At 46.9% G+C, this 16,870-nt stretch overlaps 1 protein-coding gene across 1 annotated transcript in view; it reads left to right on the forward strand.

Annotated features, from left to right (window-relative positions):
* The window catches only part of LOC309550619 (uncharacterized protein), a 57,567-nt gene extending 43,607 nt beyond the window's left edge, over positions 1-13,960 (forward strand). Inside the window, exons 4-7 of the mRNA XM_082250957.1 lie at positions 3,475-3,590; positions 7,680-7,711; positions 9,192-9,326; positions 13,748-13,960. Of these exons, the coding sequence (XP_082107083.1) occupies positions 3,475-3,590; positions 7,680-7,711; positions 9,192-9,326; positions 13,748-13,807 (343 nt within the window). The 3' untranslated portion in view covers positions 13,808-13,960. The remainder of the gene's footprint in view (positions 1-3,474; positions 3,591-7,679; positions 7,712-9,191; positions 9,327-13,747) is intronic.
* Positions 13,961-16,870: the final 2,910 nt, after the last annotated feature.

The following is a 16,870-nucleotide window of genomic DNA, read 5'->3' on the forward strand; positions in this document are numbered from 1 at the left end:
CTAAGGATGAGGACTGGCCGATAATCCTTCAATCTCCAATCTTGTATCCCTTTAGCTGTGTCTCCAGTATAAGACAAAAAAAAATCGGGACAGATCCAGTGCTCTCCGTGTAACAAAATGTATTGGAATACAAATTACAAAGTAACCGACTCACATTAAAAGACACATCAAGGCTGTGCGAGCCAGACGAATGCAATTGGAATACTCCGATCTCTCATCAGTATAATCAGCGGGGGAGACATCCGACAGCAGGCTCCTCCCCCTATACGCGTATCGTCATTAACTTGACTTCGTCAGTAGGGGTAAAAAAAAAAAACGGGACTGATCTCGTGCTCTCCGTATAACAAAATTGTTTGGAAAATGCAGGACCGCCGTACAGAACGTCGGTTCGTGCAGGAGGGGCTGCCTGCCGCAGTAAATCTGCAGCGGGCGGCAGTGGTGTATCTTGGTTTTGTGCTGCCCTAGGCAAGACTAAAATTGGGCGCCCCCCCCCCTATGTAAATTTGCCCAACTCCTTCCTTTTTAACAGATGTGACTCCTTCCAAAATGTAAGGACTACAGGTCCCAGCATGAACCCTTGAGATCTCACGAGAGGGGGTGGGGGGTGTTAGAGAGAGGGGGGTGGGTGAGGGAGGGAGGTGTTAGAGAGAGAGCGGGGGGATGAGAGAGAGAGAAAGAGAGAAAGAGAGAGGAGGTGAGAGAGAGAGAGGGGGGGATGAGAGAGAGAAGGGGGATGAGAGAGAGAGAGGGGGGATGAGAGAGAGAGAGAGAGGGGGGTGAGGGGGGAGAGAGAGAGGGGGGGTGAAAGAGAGAGGGGGATGAGAGAGAGGGGGGGTGAGAGAGAGAGGGGGGGACGAGAGCGAGAGAGAGAGGGGGGATTGGAGAGAGAGATGGGGGATGAGTGAGAGAGAGAGAAGGGGGGATGAGAGAGACAGGGGGGAATGAGAGAGAGGGAAGGGGGGGTGAGAAAGAGAGGAGGGGGGTGCGAGAGGCAACTCTAGCAACCACTGCTGTCGGATGTCTCCCCGCTGATTATACTGATGAGAGATCGGAGTATTCCAATTGAGCTCATCTGGCTCGCACAGCCTTGATGTGTCTTTTAATGTGAGTCTGTTACTTTGTAATTTGTTTTCCAATACATTTTGTTACATGGAGAGCACTGGATCTGTCCCGTCTTTTTTTGTTTTATACTGGTGACACAGCTAAGGGGATACAAGATTGGAGATCTTCATCATCCTTAGGAACAGTGGCGGCTGGTGCTCAACATTTTTTGGGGGGAGCAAACAGAAAAATGTAATAGGCATTGCTTTGCGGCAAAAAACGCTGTAAAACATTGCGTGACTTTGAGGTCGCAAAAGTGTGAAAGGGGCCTTCAGTAATTAAGGTATAGTGTGCCCCCTTTCAATGCAGAGTGTCCAGCGTGCCCCCTTTCAATGCACAGTGACCAGCATGCCCCCTTTCAATGCACAGTGACCAGCGTGCCCCCTTTCAATGCACAGTGACCAGCGTGCCACCTTTCAATGCAAAGTGACCAGCGCGCCCCCTTTCAATGCACAGTAACCAGCGTGCCCCCTTTCAATGCACAGTGACCAGCGTGCCCCTTTCAATGCACAGTGACCAGCGTGCCCCCTTTCAATGCACAGTGACCAGCGTGCCCCCTTTCAATGCACAGTGACCAGCGTGCCCCTTTCAATGCACAGTGACCAGCGTGCCCCCTTTCAATGCACAGTGACCAGCGTGCCCCCTTTCAATGCACAGTGACCAGCGTGCCCCCTTTCAATGCACAGTGACCAGCGTGCCCCTTTCAATACACAGTGACCAGCGTGCCCCCTTTCAATGCACAGTGACCAGCGTACATGCCCCCTTCAATGCAGTGACCAGCATACATTCCCCCAATGCAGAGATCAGCATGCATGCCCCCTTCAATGCAGTGACCAGCATACATGCCCCCTTCAATGCAGTGACCAGCGTACATGCCCCCAATGCAGAGATCAGCGTGCATGCCCCTTTACTTACCTGGAGCAGCAGCGGCGGCGGGCGACTTCTCCTCAGTCCCGGTGACCGGCGGTGCGTCTCCTCCAGTCCTCCCGCCTCCTCCTCGGCCAATGGCTTGGGGTTTGCCTTGCGGCCAATCAGGAAGCGCGAATCGGACACGCTTCCTGATTGGCCAGGAGGAGGAGGATCGGTGTGACAATAGCGAATTTTCATTTGCTATTGTCACACAATGGGTGGGCTCGGGACGCACTGTTCTGCGCCCCGGGTCCACCCTTTGCATGGCCCTATTAGAGCCTCTGGCTCTAATCAGGTGATGCCAAAAAAGGATCCGTTCGAACTCCATGCGTCCATGCCCCTGCGCCCTCAGTACACCGGCCGCCACTGCTAAGGAATAAATTCCTCTTGGGGGGGGGGGGGGGGTTGGGGCAGCTATTTCTGACCCACTGGTAACACAGGGGTCAGAACGGGAGGAGAGCGGACACTTTTTATTGGTGAGGAATTGCACCCCAGAGGATTCACTTTCAAGCATCGGCACTTTTCTATTTTGTGGTATTTTTGGTCATTTTTCACAACTTTTGCACACTCTTATAGCACAAGACTTTTATATTTATATTTTTGTTCTTTTTGAAAGACTTTTTCAATATTTATTCATTCTAAAATACTTTTTTTTCACTATTTGTATTTCTTCAATATGAATGAAATAGTGTATACAAATAAAGTGCAGCGCTGAAAAACGTATGAAAAGTCCAATAAAGAACTATAAATTATATAATAGTTCTTTATTGGACTTTTTATATGTTTTTCAGAGCTGCACTTTATTTGTATAGATTATTTGAGCAACTAAATGTCAGTTGATGCAGCTTTTTTTTTTGATTCGTGTATGTTAGCGCAATTTGAATCTTCTCTTTCTTTTCACTTATGAATGAAATATAATTTATTTATTTCACTTAGATTCACTTATATTTTTTTTAAATTTATTTATAATATATATGTATTCATTCAAGTGGCGCTTCACTCTTTTGGATCAGTTTTTTATTTTATTCAGTATGCAGTGAAACATAAATAGTGATAGCAGCCGCTCCACTGATTGCACCTTATATTCAACACTATATTTAATATCATATTTTTATTGTGTAGAGCAGAGATCCTCAAGCTACGACCCTCCCGCTGTTGCGGAACTACACCTCCCATGAGGCATTGTAAAACTCTGACATTCACAGCCATGACTAGGCATGATGGGAATTGTAGTTCCTGAACTGGAGTGCCATAGTTTGAAGACCCCTGGTGTAGAGTATTTATTTTATTTTGAGGTCAATTATTCCCGGTTTGCGCTGATTTTTTACTATTTCTAATAATGATCAATGGTTACAAAATGAATCTGTATCTATTATATCTGAGTTCAGGTTTAAAGCGAATGTCCCGGAAATCCTATCCTGAGGGTACAATAAGTTGAACGTTCTCCTGGTTCCTCTCTTTCAGCTATGTACGGTTGTACACCTCCATCGCCACCCTCACCGCCATCGCTGCCCTCGCCGTGCTTCTGCTCCTTCTGGCCGCCTTCTGCTTCTATAGATGGAAAAAGAGAACAGAACAAAGTAAGGGAGGAAACTCTGAATGTTCTTCTGTTTTTTTTTATGTTTCCTGTTACATCATAGAGCGAGGAGTCGCCTTCCCCACATTTCTGAACACAATGCAGATCGGTGACAGTACAGGCAGTACAACAACCATATCAACCAATCGGAGTTCATTTTATCTAAGAAGACATCAGAGATGGTTTCAGATTGGTTAATGTGGATGGTGGCACACATCATGGTGGCTCTTTGTCGGTATCCATTGGCTCATTAAATGAATATGAGAAGGTCAAGCAGTTCCGGGACAAGGTTGTGGGCAGAACAGGAGGCATCCCTGGGCACTGTTGTATCATGTGAGGTGGGGGGCACCATGAGAAGATTGGGGGGAGGGGATTTGCGCCAGCAGAGGAAATTGGGGGGTGTGGCAGGGGGTAAGAATTGTTTAAGGAGGGGAAATTTGGGGAGGTGTGCTAGGAGTGGTGATTCGGGGGGGGGGGGGATTTGTGCTAGTAGGGGGGATTCGGGGGGGGGGATTGCTGGAAAAGGTGATATGGTGGTGGTGGGGGGGGGGGGAATTGTGCTAGGAGGAGACATGTTCTAGTAGGGAGGATCGGGAGGTATTTGTGCTAGAAGGGGAGATTTGGGGGGGGGGGGGTAGCGATTTGTGCTAGGATGTTGAATTGGAGGAGGGGAATTTGTGCTGGGAGGGGGGAGTTTATGTTTAAGGGGTAAGCATGCATATTAGTGCTCAGTTTTTCTTTTTTTTTTGGGGGGGGGGGGGGGTTGCTGACACATAATGCTCATACATCTTGGGGGGGGGGGGGGGAATTTTGTGAACACAATTTGGTCAGTTTGCCCTGGGCTCTTGAAGTCCTTGTCCAGGCACTGAGGTCAAGTGTTAGATGACCACTTTTATCTATATGTCCTAAGGTTGGACAGTCCTCGTCTACGGGACCTGGGGTGGAGTTTTCTATGAGGAACTCTGTGAGCTGAGAATCAGTAAAAGTCATAAAGCTAATCTAGGTGTTCTCAACATGAAAAGTGTCCCTCAAGACTAAAGAAGGCCCTCAACTCTCCACCCTCCCTCAACTAAATCCCCACCATGGTGCCTGATCTCTACAATGAGCACCCAAAGTGTACCCCAAAGTGTCCCACCAACCCTGTGCTGAGTTCCCAGGTCTGTACACCTGCTGTGCCCATTACGAGGGGTTCCCATCATCACTGTGCTGAGTTCTTAGGCCTGTACACTTGCTGTGCCCATTATGAGGGGTTCCCTACATTCCTGAACTGAGTTTACGGGTCTGTACATCTGCTGTGCACATTATGAGGGGTTCCCACCGTCCCTGTGCTGAGTTCCCAGGTCTGTACACCTGCTGTGCCCATTACGAGGGGTTCCCATCATCACTGTGCTAAGTTCCTAGGTCTGTACACCTGCTGTGCCCATTATGAGGGGTTCCCATCATCACTGTGCTAAGTTCCTAGGTCTGTACACCCGCTATGCCATTATGAGGGGTTCCCACCATCCCCATGCTTAGTGCCCATGTCTTCACCCCTTTTCTGCCTTATGTGAGGAGTTTCCATAAGCTCTGCACTTAGTTCCTGAGTCTTCCCATCTGTCCGTGACAGTACAAGCCAACATGTTACAGTGAGGTGGGCCAAAGGGTGCCAAAAAGCCCACCATAGAACCAGTGCAAAGCACAGTAAGGCCTATAGAGGATTTTTTCCCTCATTTTAGGATAATAGGTGAAGCCATGTATATCATTCCTTTTTGACCTTTGACCATCTGTACATCCAGAATGGCTGATTTATAGTATATGAACAGCTTACACATTTACTCCAAGCTGCATTGATTCTGAATCTAAGGTTGGCCAAAGGACAGAAAGAAGTGATTGACATCCATCCACTATCCTAGAGTGAGGAATAAACCAATAGATTTGGGCTTTGTTATGAAGGTGAGATGTAAATAAATCTGTTTTAAGATAGAAAAACAGCAGCAGTCCAGTTTTGTGCTATGTTGGTCATCAATTAATGCAAAAATGGGGTAGGGAAGAGCATGGGGGCAGAGGATGCGGGGGGAAGGTGGAGAGCATGGGGGGGGGGGGTGGGGGGCAGGGGAGAGCACGGAGGGAGGTGGAGAGCTTTGGGGAGCTGGAGAGTATTGTGGGAGGCGGAGAGTACGGGGTGCTGGAGAGCATAGAGGGGGTCTGGAGAGCACAGGGGGACCAGAGAGCACTGGGCAGAGGTGGAGAGCACTGGGGGGGGGGGGCTGAAGAGCACTTGGGGAGAGGCGGAGAGCACAGGGGGAGGCGTAGAGTACAGGAGGTGGTGGAGAGCATGGGGGAGAGATGGATAGCATGGGGGAGACAGAGTGCACTAGAGGGAAGGCAGAGAGCACTAGGGGGAAGGGGGGAGTCAGAGGGCACTAGGGGGGAGGTGGAGAGCACTAGGGGCGGGCTGAGAGCACTGGGGGGAGGTGGAGAGGACAGGGGGATAAAGGACATGGGGGGAAAAAACATGGACGGGAAAGAACATGGGGTGGGGGGGCAGAGAGCACGGGGGCAGCCGAAAGAAAATAAGCAGGATAGGAGGAGCGGGGGGGGGGGGAAGGGGTGGCAGCATATAGAAGGATCATTCTCTCCATTTCTTCCTGCAGCCTTTGACTGCCTGCTTCTCCTCCTTTCCCTTTTGAAGGCTTAGTCGTCGCCCCCCCCCCCCATTACTCCTATCCAGGTTACAGGGGGCCGCACTCACATTCTCCCTGATCCGGCACCATGGTGTATGCGACAGGTGAGTCCTCTAGTTCCTCCCCCCTCCAACGGCTGAACTATGCTGGCAGCCGTACAGCCATGGAGAGGCTGTAGGTGTCTCCTCTAGCTCCTCCCCTTCAGGTTCTGTCCCCCCAGCGCCGATGCCTGAACTAAACTGCCAGCTTGGTGGCCACGGAGAGGCCGGATAAGCGGCGCAGGCTCAAAGAGCAGCCCAGCTGCCTTGGGCCCCGCAAGGACGTGCGGCCCGGCGGTGCCCGGTGTGCCCTATGGCCAGTCTGGACCTGGCCCTGATTATCTGTACAGGTCTCCCCTGTGAGACAATGCCACTGATCAGGTTTCCTCTCCTCACACTCTGTCAGTGTGAGGCGAGGGGGGCCGAAAACCAGCATTTCCTTGTTTACATGTGATCAGCTATGACTGGACACCGCTGATCACATGTGTAAGGAGGCATATCATCGGCTCTTTACTGAGATTGGGGTCGCACCGTGTCCCAGGGACACAGCATGCCCATGATTCCCGCGCTGCGCACCACTGTGGGTGCGCACACGCTGTGAGCAGTGGCAGCTGGTGCTCCATTGGCCGGGGGGGGGGGGGTGACAGACGGACCACACCATACCTCCCCCAGAGCACACCAGCCCACACACCATACCCCCCCAGCTCTCTTACCCTGGACTGACGTGGAGGGCAGGCAGCAGCGGCTTCCCCCGGCAGCGGCGGCGGTGGCTTCCCCTGCGTCTCTTCCCTCCTCCTCCTCCTTGGCCAATAGCATGGCTTCTCCTTCTGTCCAATCGGGAAATAGGTCTCAGGACCCACTTTCTAAATGGCTGGGAGGAGAATCAGTGTGATAATAGCGAATATTCATTTGCTATTGTCATACAAATGGATGGGCTCAGGGCGCAGTGCTCTGTGCCCCGAGCCCACCCTTTTTTTAAACCTATTAGAGCCTCTGGCTCTAATCACATGCTTAAAAAAAAAAACCCATTGGAATCCATGCGTCCCGCATGTAGATTAGGAGGCCAGACGCATGGATAGGGGGAGGCGGCGCCCCTGCGCCCCCAATGGACAGGCCGCCACTGGCTGTGAGACTGGGGCGACATCATATGAGGTCATCCCAGTACAAGAGAGGTGGTTAATCTTCAAAATCTTTTGTAAGAAAAAGTAAAGAGGAAACTGTGGAAGCAGATTGCTGCTGCAAATTTTCCGTTGTGCCCTTACATCATAACTGAATTCTGATAGCTTTCTTTACTCTGCAATTTCCTCTAATTAATATTTTGGAACACTTGTTGTTTTAGTGATTCCTCATTCTTCACATACTAACGGCTCCATTGTCTGAATGTTTTCTCAGGTACCCTCAAGGCAGGGGGCGCCAGTGTTCAGGTAAGGAAAATGTTTCTGCTACTTTAAAAATCCGTACTATGGGATGGATTCTGCATCATGGGCACAACTCTTTATTTATAATGTAAAGATTGCATACAGATTGTAGAAACAAAATGTAATGTAGCACTGCCCCCTAGAGCACTGCTGAGAATTACGCTTTCTGGATTCCCCTGGGTTACCCCTAGCAACGGATAGCAGACAAACAGCATTGAAAGTCCTTGGCTCGGTCAATAATCAATACAGGGGTTGTTGGTTTTTGTGTTTTTATTGAGAACTGGGATAGGAGAAGGGATGAGTGGGATACTCCAACTATGAACTATGCACAATCTTGAGGACAACTAGCTGTAGTGTGCGGCAAGGCCGCTGCTTCACCTTACCACTGAAGTGAAGATAGTTTTAAAGGTTCCTGTTTTATTTATACTCTTCAGGGTTCTGTAACTGGCACCCCCTTTCCTCTCAACACTGGTGTGCTAATATCTGTCTGCTGACCCTAGCTTCTGGAGTGGTCCCCTTCCTGGCAGACCCCTGGGCAAGTTACTCTGTACTCACAGACACTGTTTTTCCGGAGTCACCGTTGTCTCCAAACTCCACTTGTCAGCATCCACTAGACCTCTGCATTCAGCAACACCTTCAGGGTCAACAGGCCGACTGCCTGTGACCACCTTTCCCAGCTGCAGAAGGAGAAATAGTCATACTCTTTTTTTCTGGGACTTGGCTTCCCGCCAAAAGACCCCCTGCCACATGTACCCTTGGCTTTTATAGCCTATCCCAGGATGCACCACTGTATGTGCCGACCCACTGGGACAGCCACAAAAGCCTGTGTGTCACTGGTTGGGTTTCCTCCACTGTCCAACAGGCTTCTCTATTGGATACAGTGGTGACACTCCCTCAGCCCAGATGAATCACAGCCTGGACACATGTAACAGGCCTAACTAGAAGTTCTGCTCCCTGATAAGCAGAAAGAGCAACTAGGTTTTACCTGTTACTCTCCTGATAAGCAGGCAGAGCAAAAATACACTACCTACCTAGTAGAGATCGAACAATTATCGGCAACACCGATATATTGGGTGCCGATATGCACTTTCCCCAATATATCTGTATCAGCCTTTGGATTTACCGATATTGCTGACATTTCGGGAAAGTGCATGTACCGGGGTGATGCCTGCAGCTAGAGGCATCACCCCGATACCGCTGTCCATAGCCGACAGTCGGCTGACTTGTAATGACAACCGATGCGGCTGAGAAGCCACTTGGCTGTCATTACAAGGAGCGGGAGGGGACATCCCCCCTCCCGCCGCCTTCCGCGGCTCAGCCGGGTCTCCCATCCCACTGGGAGACCCGGGCATCCTACCTCCACTGCCACCAAAGAGAAGACCCGGGTCTCCATGTAAAAAACCCGGAAGTGATGTCATGTCTTAAAATCTAGTTTCCCCCTTCTGTCCTTCCCTGATTTCTAATGCCACTGTGTCCTATTTTACAGAAATTACAGGAGGGAGACTTTGAGAAGAAGGTGGTCACAGTCAATGGTGAAGCCACAAATTCAGGGAACCCAGTACTTCCTCCCGTGTACAATCCAACCGGTCACATCTATCAGGAAATAGAAGACACACCGCAGGTGAGATACAAGTTTTGGACAATGGAGTAGAGTGTGATTTTTACATCATACATTGAATATAAAAAAATGAAGTTCTTGTGTCATTCTAAGTGGTTACGAAATCCCTAATCTTATAATCTTTCTCTACAGTCAAAGCAGTTTAAACCACAAAAATGAAGTGTGTAGAGGAAGAGATATATTTATGATTATCTAATAGTCATCTGTTTAGTCTATATGTGGTTTAAACTACAATAATGGAGTGTATAGAGGAAGAGATACATAGATGATTATCTAATAGTGATCTGTGTAGACTATGGGCAGTTTAAACCACAATAATGGAGTGTGTAGAGGAAGAGAGATATTGATGATGATCTGATAGTGATCTGTATAGACTATGGGCAGTTTAAATCACACTAATGGAGTGTGTAGAGGAAGAGAGATATTGAGGATAAACTAATAGTGATCTGTATTGTGTAGATGGTTTAAACCACTATAATTGAGTGTATAGAGTAAGTGCAATATCAATGATTATCTGATAGGGACCTTTATATTCTAGTGTCTTGTGTCAAACGCAAGGCCTGTGGGCCGAATCTGGCCTGCCAGGCCATTTCATGTGGCCCAACTGCAGCTGCGGAACTCTCTTATCTCGGCCCACACCTTGTCTCAGAAGTAGAGAGGAGGACAGAACTCCTTCATATAACTGACCCTTTGAGAGCAACCAAAATGTTAATGCAGCCCGTGAATAAATTGAGTTTTACACCCCTGGTCTAGGTGGTTTAAGCCACAATAATGGAATGTATATTTATGATTTTCGCACAGTGCGCTCTATAATCTAGGTGGGTTAAAGCACAATAATGGAGTGTATAGAGGAAAAGATATATCAATGTATATCAAATGTTGATCTGTATAGTGTAGACAGTGTGATCTGACTAATAATATGTATAGAGGTAGAAATAATTTGACAATTATCTGATAGTGACATCTATAGTGTAGATTATGTAATTCCAGATAATAGCATGTATAGAGGAAGATATATATCGATAATTATCTGATAGTGACATCTTCAGTCTAAGCATTGCGACCTGGGATAATAGCATGGATAGAGGAAGATATATATTGATGATTATCTGATAGTGATATGATATAGTCTAGGTGTAGTCTAGTATAATGACCTGCATAATTATATGATAGTGATGTGTATCATCTAGGTAGTGTGATCCTGGATAATTGAGTGTATAGAGAAAGAGATATATAGATAATTATCTAATAGTGTAGGTTGGGGTCTGAGGTAATAGCATTCTTAGAGGAAGAGATATATGGATAATTATCTAACAGTGATGTCTATAGTTTAGGTCATGGTCTAGGGCAGTGATGGAGAACCTCGGCACCCCAGATGTTTTGGAACTACAATTCTAGTTCCAAAACATCTGGGGTGCCGATGCTCATGCATTCTGCAATGTAGTTGAGCATCATGGCAAATGTAGTTCCAAAACATCTGGGGTGCCACGGTTCTCCATCACTGGTCTAGGGTAATATCACTTTAGAGAGGAAGAGATATATTGATGATTATCTGATAGTAATAGCCAGATTATGTGATTGGGGATAATAGAGTATATATATAACGAGAGATATATCCCTGATTACCTAATAGTGATGTGTATAGTCTAGGTACTGTGATACAGACAAAGAAGTGCATAGGAAAAGAGATATATTGATGATTATTTGTTAGTGACATCTATAGTGTATGGCAGAGGCGTAACTAGAACCTTCAGGGCCCCGATGCAAGAAATCATGAAGGGCCCCCCCGGAGCCCTGGCCGGGGCCCTTCCCTTCAAGCCCAGGGCTCCTTCCACTGATCCTGGGGCCCTTTACTCCCCTTGTGGGGCCCTTTATTACGGTCCCACAGTGGGTCCCTTTCGCAAGTTTTGTAGTGGGCCCCCTTCCTGCCATCTTGGGGCCTCCCCACGGTGGTGGAATGCCAGGGCCAATTGCAAGTGTGACCTTTGCGATCCTGGAAGTTCACCCACTGGTGTCAGTAGTTTTTATTTTTTGGTATTTTAATTGTATTTTTTATAATTTTTTTTTTTTTTTATAATGTCACTGACTGACTCTGTCCATTCAGAAAAGGAAGGAGCTGGTAAATTACATATTTATCGACCTCTTCCTGGTTCTCTATTGTGACACATCCCCTGCAGCAGCCGGCAGGAGAGGGGAGGGATCACGGGGGGGGAGAGGGGAGAGATCACGGGGGGGGGGACCAGGGGAGCACACAGGGGCCCAGAGACAGCAGAACACAAGTGAACTGGATAGGAGGAGTGGCGGGGGCAACATACAGAGGAACCAATCTCCTCCATTTTCCTCCTGCAGCTACAGGAGGAAAAAGGAGGACAGTGATTTCTCTACATGCTGCCCCCGCCGCCCCTCCTATCCAATGCCGGGCCCCCTGGAGCATTGGGCCCGGTTGCAATTGCAACCCCTGCAACCCCTATAGTTACGCCCCTGGTGTATGGAGTGTATACAGGAAGAGATAAATTGATGATTATCTGATAGTAATGTCCATAATTTAGGTAGTGTGATCTGGGATAATAGATTGTGTATAGAGAAAGAGATATATCAATAGTTATCTGATAGTGATCTGTATAGTGTAGGCGATGTCATTCAGGATAATGGAGTATGAGAGTATGGAGATGAAATAATTCTTCTATTCTAATAAATCACAAAGCACGGAGGTGTTGCAGACACAATGGGAAAAATATTTCCCAATAAAATTCTTATTTGAAAACCAATGTGAAAATAAGTGAGTAAAATGAATGAATAAATGTTGATGTCAAAAAGTAGTGCGTAAAAATAATGAAATGATATTACATAAAAATAGAAAAAATTGATCAATATCACTGTGAAACATAAATAAGTGTGCAGATCAGAAAACAATATTGAGTGATGACTCACAACATAAATGTTCAAAAAATCAATGCAGCTTAACCAATTGATAATAGAATAAATTCAAAGTGCAATAGTGCTATATAAGGTGCATAATGTCCATAATTCCTTCTAAGAAAAAAAGTTTTTGTGATGAAAAGTGCAAAGTGCTCAGGAAATTCAAAAAAAGAAGAAATCCAAGTGAATAATCAAGGTGCATTCAGACTTCAAATTATAGTAGGTAAATGTGCATTCAGACTTCCAATTCAGGCCAGGTAAATGTGCACAGGTGAGCATGCAATCCGACACCGAATGCAATGGCCGCTCACCTCCACAACACTCGGAGCGAGCGTTTATAAGATGTATTACTTAGACTCCTCTCCAGCCTCTCATCTCAATCTTCAGCATAAAATTCGTTATATCTCCAATATTACAAATTCAGTATTGTAAACGACAATCAAATGATCCCGGCTTAGATGTATGCCAATCTCTCCATGCATCTGTCAGGTGCTCAAGGAATGGAAACTCTCATAGTGTAGCATTTCAGGGTATACGTTTATTAGAAAACAAGTACTAAACACTTACTAGACAGTAGATGATATGTCAGCGAGAAGAAAACACAGTACAGCAGCCGCCGATGCGGCGATTTCCGATGCTTCCGGTCTCGGCCGAAGACCGGAAGTGACGTCGGCGCGGCTTGTCCCTGACGCGTTGCGCTACAACAGCCCGTAGCTTTTCCAAAGGCGTAAAGAATGTAATGTAATATCATTTCATTATTTTTACGCACTACTTTTTGACATCAACATTTATTCATTCATTTTACTCACTTATTTTCACATTGGTTTTCAAATAAGAATTTTATTGGGAAATATTTTTCCCATTGTGTCTGCAACACCTCCGTGCTTTGTGATTTATTAGAATAGAAGAATTATTTCATCTCCATTGTCTCCATTAGTGAGCTGACTTTCAAGGAATATTGATTTTAGATTCATTCACGTCTTTTTATGCATCAGCAGTTTTTTTTTTTTTTTTTTTTAGAATCTTTAGTTGTATTTCCGTCATTGAAATAATTAGAGTGGCTCACTTTAAGAGGAAAGCGCTGATTTCTACTTTTTAATAATACTTGGATATGTGGTGACACTGCCAAATCAGCAGCTTTCTCTGTGGTGTTCCACGATTGTCTTTGCGATCTAGGGTGTCGTTTACCCCGTTTTAGCGCACAAGTCTTGTTTTACCAGTATGAGAGTATAGTGTAAGGCAGTGATGGCGAACCTTCGCACCTCAGATGTTTTGGAACTACATTTCCCATGATGCTCAACTACACTGCAGAGTGCATGAGCAACATGGGAAATGTAGTTCTAAAGCATCTGGGGTGCCAGGGTTCACCATCACACAGCCTAGGCCTAAAGCATCACTATTAGATAATTATCGATCTGTCTCTTCCTAGGCAGTGCGTGATTCAGGAAAACTGACTATATAAAGGCATGTACCAAATGACACTAGTTGTCTTTTTTTCTTTTTAGAATTCGGCTGAGGTCATGCACAATCCTCTATACACACGTGATGGGCACCCTTCTCAGTAGCAGCAGTCGGGGGTCGCAGGGCCAGCTTCCATCCAATGAACAATACAGCCTCCTCCAATTACCAGTCTAGCAGTGATGGCAGTGCGGAGAAGAAGGTGGAAGAGTTCATTTTATTTAGAATAAAGTTTTTTTTTGGAAACTTTGGGTCTTTGCTGTTACCTTTTCTCTTTTTAACAACAGTTTATTGAACATACCACGCAGTTCTGTTAAATCTGACAAATGCCACATCCACAACAGTGCTGAGAGATGACTATCTGTGAATATTTTTACCTCTGAGGTGGTACTCAAGCAACCTTCCAGACCATCACTTCAAAGTTCAGATGGGATCCTGTAGATAAAAAAAAAAAAAAAATCACACTTCACATTTAAAGAGTTTCAGAAATGACTCCCCAGCGAGAACATATTAGTAGGTTTGGATTCTGGTTGTCTCCTTCAATTCCTAATATTATTGATTTAAGCATTAAAAAACAACCAATACCTTTTATGTGTAAAATGAAATTGTTCCACAGAATTCAGGAAGGACTAGTTAGTTGGTATCAGTTAAAATTTCAATGTATTTATTCCCTACACTAAACACAAATTAAATTACATCATATAGGTTTTGGAGCCATGCCCAATGTCCTTGATGTGGTGATGCACTGGTAAATGTGATTGATATGTTTCTGGGGCAGTCTGTTATCTGTGTTGGATGCCCACCTGGGTTTTCATGCCCCGAGGACCCCTGAAGTTTGTCTCCTGGGCATTCTAAATGACTTCCAAGCCTAATTAGAAAAAAATATTGCTCCTCCAACGTTGCAGCCTTTCATCAAGTGAATTCAGGCTTCCCTGAAAAAAATCTATACAGCTGTCCCAAAAAATGTATTAGGATTTGGCCACCTTGGATGGACTGCACTTCAGTCCAACTGTCTAACTCTTCAACACAGACCTTGTTATTGTCTCTTTACTGTGTACCGGTGGGTTTGTGCCTGTCTCCTTGTACCTGTTATTCTGTGCCTTTCTTCTTATACATGTGGGCCTGTGCCTGTCTCATTGTGCCTGTGGGTCTGTTCCTATCTCCTTGTGCCTGTGGGCCTGTGCCTGCCTCCTTGTACCTGTGGGTCTGTGCCGGTCTTCTTGTAGATGTGGGCCTGTGCTCATCTCCTTGTGCCGGTGGGTCTGTGCCTCTCTGCTTGTACCTGTGGGTCTGTGCCTCTCTTCTTGTCCCTGTGGGCCTGTGCCTGTCTGTCTGTGCCTGTCTCCTTGTGCTGGTGTGTATGTGCCTGTCTCCTTTACCGGTGGGTCTGTGTCTGTATTCCCATACCTGTGGGTCTGTACCTGTCTCCCTGTACCTCTGGGTTTGCGCCTGTCTCCTTGTATCTGTTGGCCTGTACCTGTCTACTTGTACCTGTGGGCCTGTACCTGTCTCCTTGTACCTGCTGGTCTGCGCCTGTCTCTTTGTACCTGTGGGCCTGTACCTGTCTCCTTGTACCTGTGGGTGTGTGCCTATCTTGTACCTGTGGATCTGTGCCTGTCTCCTATACCTGTGGGCCTGTGCCTGTTTCCTTGTAACTGTGGGCCTATACTTGTCTCCTTGTGCCTGTAAGTCTGCGTCTGTCTCCTTGTGCCTGTGGCTCTGCGCCTGTCTCCTTGTGCCTGTGGCTCTGCGCCTGTCTCCTTGTGCCTGTGGCTCTGCGCCTGTGTCCTTGTGCCTGTGGCTCTGCGCCTGTCTTCCTGTACCTGTGGGTCTGCGCCTGTCTCCTTGTACCTGTGGGTCTGCGCCTGTCTCCTTGTACCTGTGGGCCTGCGCCTGTCTCCTTGTACCTGTGGTTCTGTGCCTGTCTCCCTGTGTGTGTGGGCCTATGCCTGTCTCCCTGTACCTGTGGGTCTGTATTTGTCTCCTTTTTAGTCCCACACATATCTAAAAAAGCAGATTCTCCTTCTCTCCTTCCTGCGACTTTTAGCTGCTGCTTATAGTTGCCCCCCACCACACCGATCATCCCCTCCTGTCCACTATCTGATTCCCCCCCGCTGCCTGGGCCTCCCTGTGTGCCCACCCTGGGCGGGGTCCAGGCTGGGCACTCTGAGTTTCCTCTTTTACATATAAGCCCACCACTTTTACCCAGCAGCTCGGAGTGAAGTGCTCTTTTATGACTGAACCAAAGGAATCACTATGTATCTACATAATGTTGTTATATTGTAATTCATCTTGACCCTGCAAACATTGTTAATGTGTAAACTGTGTCGATTTACACAGGAGCAGCCGGATTTTCTCCTCTTCTATAAAACAAGTCCTGGTTGTTTGCTCATAAGCATGGCCAGGGAGGTGCGGGGGAGGTGCAGGGTATATCACACGCCCAAAGTATTTTGATTATGTTTTTGTAAAGATGTGAATCTAAACCCATTCAATGGATATCAGGTCCTACAGCTGACAAGCATGTTGTTAACGTTCTATATTTAGATTTTTCAAGATTTTTTGGTGTTTTTGGGTGACATCTGAGATATGCATTCAGCTGGAATTACAGTAACAACAATCTACAATGAAAATAACAGGTCAGCTGCAATTGAAATAACATTTGGGCACTGGTTCTCATTTATGTTTCTCCTCTGTAATAAACTATAACGTCTATTATTAAAGTGGTTGAAACCCCAAATTAAAAAAAAAAAGATCCTGTTCCTTTTAAGGATAAATAACAGTACGGTGCTTGTGCTGTGTAATTTGGCCCGTTCTATCACCTAAAACACCTGGTTGACCCTCCTGTGCTGCCCTCCCCTCTGTAAACTGACCACGTTTATCATGGCTGCTGAGCCCCTGATACCCTGGTCAGTTTACATGCCACCGTCATCCTGCTGTCTCTTCTTGCTCCCTCTTGCCCCCTCCCTCCCTGCCTGTCAGATGGTGTCAGTGCCCGCCCCTCCCCTCCCCTCCCCTCCTGCTGCTATCATAACTGTGTTGTCAGGGTCCGGACTGGCGGCAGATGGGGACACTAGGGGTGGATCCTCTGTGTCAGTGAGGAAATGGTGTGGACCGTACCAGGGGACCGGTTCCAAGTTGCTACTGGTTTTCACCAGAGCCCGCCGCAAGGC

This window comes from Pelophylax lessonae (assembly GCF_965119305.1).
Source record: "Pelophylax lessonae genome assembly, chromosome: 1".
NCBI classification, from domain to species: domain Eukaryota; kingdom Metazoa; phylum Chordata; class Amphibia; order Anura; family Ranidae; genus Pelophylax; species Pelophylax lessonae.